General features: G+C 32.7%; 1 protein-coding gene across 1 annotated transcript; it reads left to right on the plus strand.

The window, feature by feature from the left end:
• Positions 1-6,177: 6,177 nt before the first annotated feature.
• LOC142553295 (uncharacterized) lies at positions 6,178-6,681 on the plus strand. The gene has a single exon (XM_075663863.1). The coding sequence runs from the start codon at positions 6,178-6,180 to the stop codon at positions 6,679-6,681; it is 504 nt and encodes a 167-aa protein (XP_075519978.1).
• The last annotated feature ends 716 nt before the right edge of the window (positions 6,682-7,397 follow it).

The raw sequence follows: 7,397 nt of genomic DNA on the forward strand, positions 1-7,397 counted from the left end.
TTAATTTCTAAAATTCTATGTTATTTATATTATCATATTTATCAATAAAAAATATATAAATATTATATTTCGAGAGCACCATTTTTTGTCCACATCTCAAACATAAATTTTTTTAAGTCCGCCACTACATGTCAAATTACTTATCAGCACTCTTGATCGTGAAACTTTAACAAAATTCTTTACATGTGCAATGGGAATGGGATTAATTTAAAAAAGTTAATACTCGGACTGAGACTGAGACTGAGACTGAGACTGAGACTGAGAATGAGGCAGTGGGGTGGTGGCTGCAACTCCTCCTCAATTTTTTTTAAAGGGTAGGGTGTTATAGATAATTTTATTATTATTTTTCCTCTCTAAAATTTGTTATTGCCTCTTTAAATTTTAATATTATTTTTGGTCCCCCAACTTTAGGATGAGATCTGAACGAAGAAAGCTCCGTAAATCAGCACTTCTCTGTACCTAATAAGGAGCCTGAGCCGAAATTTGCTTCTCTTGGCCGAAAGTTGCAATCTGCAACAGAGCATAAGCCGCAATGTATAATTTTTGATAATTTTCTACGCTATATTTGTAATGTTTTTTCATGTGATGTGGTGAAATTATAGCATTTGGATCATCAACATTTAACGTCAATTTTCATTAAAATACGAGTAATTCGCATGACATATTGTTATGGAACATCGACTTGGCCTAATTTTTGTACCAGTTTGAAGAGTCAATCTCACACTTAAATTCCTTGTTAAATGGCCTTTTTTATGATAAACCGACCTTCAAATTTTGTAACGATACGAAAAGGTTGGGCTTTGGGCCACAAGTTAGAAGCCAGGCCTTGCATTGTCCACTTAAATTCGGGTCATGAATTTTTTAAATATTACATTAGTGCATAAATTTGTATTTCATCCATGATTTCTATTTACAAACCATGTGTGTGGTGAAATTGTGTGCAAGTATGTATATAGATACACATTAAATTTGGTGTGAACATGAGATTAGAAAGTGTAAATGATCAAGATTTCTCCCAAAATCTGAAGAGTTTCACTTGCTATCTCAATATTAAGCACACATACGACATGTAATGATTTTTGGAATATGTGGTTCCAATTCCAATTGGAAACTAAACTAAACTAAACTAAACTAAACTATATATATATTTGCAACACAAGTGAATTAGTGGTGGCATATTTATGTCCCATTTGTGTCAGAATAACTCACTGTCGCGCTCAACACAACCACACAAGAATACGGTAACCATCTGTCTGATTCGGAATCGGAACTTGAGGCTAATCGATTCCAGCCTAAATTCACCTTATTGCTGTCTATATAGATATATTGCAACAAAAACTTGTAACTAGTCCAAAGTATATATAATTTCTGATTCTGAACTTTTTGCGCAATTCACATATGCAGGTTCATGAGACGCATATAATTCGAAGTTGTTTTATTTATTTTTTCGGGAACTCGCAGCCATATTTTGGTTTGTACTGAATAATCATTCGGACTAACGTAATAGCATGCAAACTACATTAACCAGGTAAATCGTATTGAGCAAGTCATGTGTGACAAGATCGAAATCCTGACTAGTGGTCAAATGCTCAGTTATTCTACTAACTCGGACAACCTCTTGAGCATGAATCATCAAAGCACAAAACTTTTGAACTAAAGTAAGCAAAACATGACAAATTTCAAGAAATTAAGCATACCAATGATGTAACACATTAGGCACGCCCCTTAAAACTCATACCTTTATGCTATGGGATGGGTGGGATAACAACAAACTCACTATAGGTCCAACATGTATTTCTATCAACAAATTCTAAGATACTTACCATCCATCACAAAATCATCAATACGTATTCTTGCTTCTTCCGGTAGGGGTGCAACTTCTGCTTTTCGGATAAACCACCACCGGCTTGTCGTCAACACCGAAATTGCAACACTTGTCTTCATCAATCCGACCAATCGGAACCGAATGGCTGCGAGGCACAGGCGCTGCCTGTGCTCGTCTTATCATCGGGCTTGACCTTCTGGAGTACCCATCTGACCTCGTAGCACGACTCGAATTTGACAAGCTCACACTGGTGTTTCTCGAGATATTCCCGAGTTGAGGAGTTGGGCAGCTCATGCCGCTGCCGGAGAACACATGCACGCCGCTGCTGGACATGTTTTGAAAGTACAAATGACGGGCTCGGGCCAGAATTCTTATTGGCCCCTTGATGCCCATAGGTATTTTTTTTGTCAACTAATTACAAAGATGGAAGATGGAAGATGGAAGATGGAAGATGGAAGAAGTGTATATATTTTATTCCTTTCCACTTCCCAAAAGTATTATGTTGAATCGCTATTTTTTATGGAGGGAAATCAAGGAAGCATTTGGATTTGGAGACGAAATTTGTTTCCATCATATATTATATATGCAGATAAGTAGCAATATATATTTGTTTCGATAAGAAAATAATTTATCTAACAAACTACAATCATTTATAACCAGAGTTTTAAAAAGCACAAGAGTGCGACGAAACGTCACGATCGAACTCTTCGTTCATTCGGCATGTAATATTTCTTTCAAAATTTTGGATGTTACTCAGACTCAAAAAGTTCAAACACATCATCCTGAGATATTTAGCATCCATCTTCAAAATCATCAATAGGCGGTATTGAATCTTCTTCTGGTAATCGAGCAATTTCTGCTTTTCGGATAAACCACCTCAGGCTTATCATCTACCCCAAAATGACAACACTTGTTTTAAGGGACGGAGCCACCTTGGGTTAGGATGGGCTCTAGCACCACCTATTTTTTTTAAAAAAAATTTATTAGTTAATTTTTTTTTTCAGCCAATATTAAAAAAGTAAAAATTGAACAAATCCCACAAATCATACTCCATCACTATCTATCATTCTATTGTTCTCAAATTATGCGATTTCGAGGTAAAAATTCGAAAAATATGTCGAATATTTAGTTGTGATTATTAGAGTTGCAATAATATTGAGTTATGATGTATCTAAATTTTGGAGTTTGAATTTATACCTTAAAAATCTATTGTTTCATATTTTTAGAATAATGATTAATTGGTTGAAATGTTTGATGATTATTGACATACATTTATTATTGGGCTTGTTTTGCGATTTTTCTAGTTAGAACATCTTAAAATTTAATAATTATCAAATTCGAAAATAAATATTTGTTTGAAATTTTTGGGATTATTGAATTTTTCTAGTTATGTAACTCGGAGAATGAAGAAAAGAAAACTATCAAGTTATTTTTAAACAAAAAAAGCATACATAAACAAATAACCGGCAAACATCAATCACAGTCTATAGATGAACAAAATATCGGTTTCAACCAAAATAACATACCGAACTGAATTCATTTGAAAAATCGCTTCAGTTTATTTGGAATTTCGGTTTAAATTTATTAAAATATCAGTTAGTTCGGTTAGGATTCAGTTTTTAATATCAAACTTCGGTTTTATTTGACAATAGAACTAGACTTAAAAATATTTTTTTAATAAATAAAATTTTAATCTATTTAATTCAATTTTTATATTACATTTTTTATTTAAAACTTTTTTTTTAAAAAAAAGTCTAAATTTTCGGTCGATTGTTGTATCTACGGATTTGGATCCTCTGCTGTAGTTGAAACACAACATCTGATGTTGCGCACTTTTTATACGAGACGATCAGTTGATCATCTGATGGACCTTACACAGGATCATCTCGTGTAAAAAGAGCACAGCATTTTCAGCCATAACAGAGGATCCAATTTTTTTTTTTTTTTTTTTTTTTCTGGAGCAAAACAGCACACCATGAGCATTTAACAAGCCGTCATTGCACCCGTTCGCCCACTGCCTCTGCATCCATGGCAAACAAACAGAAAATATGAATACACGCACCCATATATACATAGACACAACCACGCTGTACAGTATGTACGAATACATGCATATCACTTTAATTTCCATGTTGTTAACCATGAGGAGAACCCACCAATAAATGCTTCCAATCCCGCGCATAACAGATCTAGTGAGAAATATATCAAGACTTGATAAAACTTCATCGATACATCAAGAAACGGGTGTATACTTGTTTTGAAAATTTTTAGAACGCAACAATCTTTAAACAAAAACATGAATCAATAAAAAATACAATACATTTTCATCAATACGTCGAACAAACGGTTAAAATTTGTCTTATCTTTGCATAGAGATGTACGAAGACGATCACGTCACTTGGAAGATACCTAGATCACAATCAACATCGATGTAAAACTCGAAATTCCAGCCATCCTCGTCCAAGCCCTATGAGCCTCTCCTCTCTTTTCTTTTCTAAACTTTTTACGTGAGCTATGGGGTTGGGATAGGGTTTTTCTTCTTTTTATTCAGATTATAAAAGTTCTAATTTAATACTTAAAAGTGTTAATAACTTTTAAAAGTACATTTTAATTAAAATAAATGTGCTAACTTTAACACATGAAACAATAAATTAATCAAAATATTTAAAAGTGTTAATCTTTTAATTAAAAGCGCATTCTTTAATAATGAAAGTTGTGGGGAATTCCTTCAACTTGTCATGTGACAAAACCGACTTGATTATATTTATAATGTGTTTTACATAATAATGTTTTCGGTAGATTTTCATATCAATTTGTGGCCATTTTATCATCATCAAAACAGATATACTATAATCTTCAATAATCTAATATCTTCCATAGATGTTTTGCACTTAAAAATATACTATAAATATAGTGGAGAAAGTGTTCATATTATCCAATAGTTATTAATACATATAATTATGAGAAGGTTTCTGGTAATTTACCTAATTATTTTTAGCGAAAGAAAAATATAAATACACTTATACCCTAGATCTTTATCCGTTCAGTGGTTGTCAAGATTTTCTCTAAGGTTTTGCTTGGATGAAATTATTTGATTTGGAGAAAATAGTTTGAAAAATAGATTTGAAATAACACGTGTTTTGTATGTATTTCAAATCTATCACAATTATCATTATATAGACATAAATTAACAAATTTATGGATTTGAAATTTACGCAATATAAGTTAATTTAAATAATCAAATAGATATGAAATCCATTGCTTCAAATCTCTCTACCAAAAAAAAAAAAAAAAAGTTAGACAACGGGTTCTCCTATAAATGACATATGGCAGCTCGCAATAGATACGTGTATTTGTTATTTTGTGATTTTGGTTATCTATATTGTCAAATTTCAGTTTGAGTCCGCTATCTTTGTTTTTTTCCTTTGTAATTTTTATTCTTCTTTGACGTGACGCTGACGTGGAGCTGACATGTGCAGTGTCATATCAATACTCACGATGAAAATGACTAAAATAGTAAAAAACCGGAAGATACATAATTAAGATTAAAATTTGATGACATAAAGACCAAATCAGAAAAAAATAAACTTACACGACAAAATATACATTTTCCCCTTCTAATAATTAATGATAGGTCTTAGTGTAACAATTTAGTTTCATTTCCACTTTTAGAGTAATAACTCAATTAATCCATTCGGTCGATGGAGTGCAGAAATGTTCAGTGACTTATCAGCAACGATCGTCACCATATTAACAATATTCAGTAATATATGTATCGTTGCTCCGCCGAGAAAAAAGCAAAAAAAAAAAAAATGCAAAAGAAACCTAGCAATTGCATTAAAATCATTTTTGAAATATAATTTACGCTAAATGTATTATCGGATCAATTAACCTAATATCTCAATTTCTTTCAACTCCTCGACAAAATAGTATTGTGGAAGAGAGAATATAAGCTCTAGAAGCCACATGTTTAGATTGTTAGCATATCCATCCATAATTAATATATGAATTACGAGAATTCATGCACGAGTACCGAAGCCTAGAAATCAAGAAATTGTCAACAAACCTATCGTCAACCACATCAATAAATGTCACAATAATAGTGGTGTTGGTCAAATTTTGCAATCGAATCGCCGACGCTTAAGACAAACTAAAAAGTTGAATCCGAGCCCATTTTTTTCATTTATTTGAAGTCTAATAATTGAATTGAAAAATGTATCCATGCACTATATATAAAGCTCCGAAGTATCTGGAAAACTCCATCAAATATTATCAATTCTATGATTTATCAAACACATATTTTAAATAAGTAAACCCTCAATATCATAGTTTTATTCGAGTAAGAACAATTAATGGATTCGTCATCTTCATATGATTCTTATTCATCAAGTTCTTCAACAGTCCAACTTAACCCTCAATATCATGAACAAGAAAGAAAGACCGGAAAATTCAGGACGGATTTCCGTTCATCGCTCCATTCGGTTCGTAAGCACCCCTCCAAGAAAATCATGAAGAAACCCATCGCACCATTGCCGCCAACCCCACCAAAAATCTACAAGGTTGATCCCCTTGCCTTTAAGGATGTCGTTCAGAAGCTGACAAGTGCACAGGAGTTCCAGCCATCGCGGCTGCAGGAGGTGGCGCCGCCCCCGCTCAGTCTCACTCCGCGACATGCTCATCGGATGCCCGTGGCGCCATTATTGTCCGAAGAAACGCAACGGAGATCATTTGATAGTGCTTTTGGGGATCTCAGTCCGCTTGGGTTCAGCTTGTCACCTGCATCCCTTGATTGGTGTTCGTCTTTTATCTTCAGCCCAGCAACGATTTCTTCTGTGGAGCCAAATTCAGTTCTATAATTAAGTTTCTTGATTCCTCGTTTTTAGATAATAAAAAATATATAATTCGCATATTTCATTGCCCTGTCCAGATGTGGTGGAAATAAAAGTCAATCAAGTGCAACTGTTACCATGACGTAAAAAATGTGCGTATTTATTTCATTTTAGTTATCGAGGATGGTTATCTTCGAAGAAAAATTTCCAAAAGCAGGTGTTCTATCACAGGAAAAGTAATAATTTGATATAAAAAAATAATATTTTTTTAGATTTTTATTGACAAGAGATTCGTATCTTAAAATTGATTCGTAAAACGATTCATAAGAGTTTTTGTTCCAAAATTGAAGTAACTGTATATAGACTTTTGGTTTTTCAATTAGGAAAATGATTTTTTGATCCATTAAATTGTCCAAATTTGAGTTTTGGTATATTAAGTTGTAAAAGTTTAGTTTTGAAAAAATAAAATTTAATTTTCGGTTATTTTGATCAACTTGCAAACACGACATCTGACAAGTTATCAATTTTTTTATGTTATGTCAGCATTTTCGGCGTCACATTGTGATAGAAGCAAACTAATCAAAAATTAAAAGTCAGTGTTCCAAAACCAAATGTTAAAAACTTAGTTGAGCTAAACCAAAAATTAATCATGTTGGTGAATCAAAAACTATTTTTCCTTTTCAATTTCCCAAAATTGGATTAAATGTGAAGAAAACTAATTTATTGTATCAATATTAATTTAA

Source organism: Primulina tabacum, chromosome 1 (genome assembly GCF_025594145.1).
Source record: "Primulina tabacum isolate GXHZ01 chromosome 1, ASM2559414v2, whole genome shotgun sequence".
Classification (NCBI taxonomy): domain Eukaryota; kingdom Viridiplantae; phylum Streptophyta; class Magnoliopsida; order Lamiales; family Gesneriaceae; genus Primulina; species Primulina tabacum.

Bases quoted from the DNA above. Each gene is read 5' to 3' on its own strand.
- LOC142553295 (XM_075663863.1), top strand. From the start codon at position 6,178: ATGGATTCGTCATCTTCATATGATTCTTATTCATCAAGTTCTTCAACA.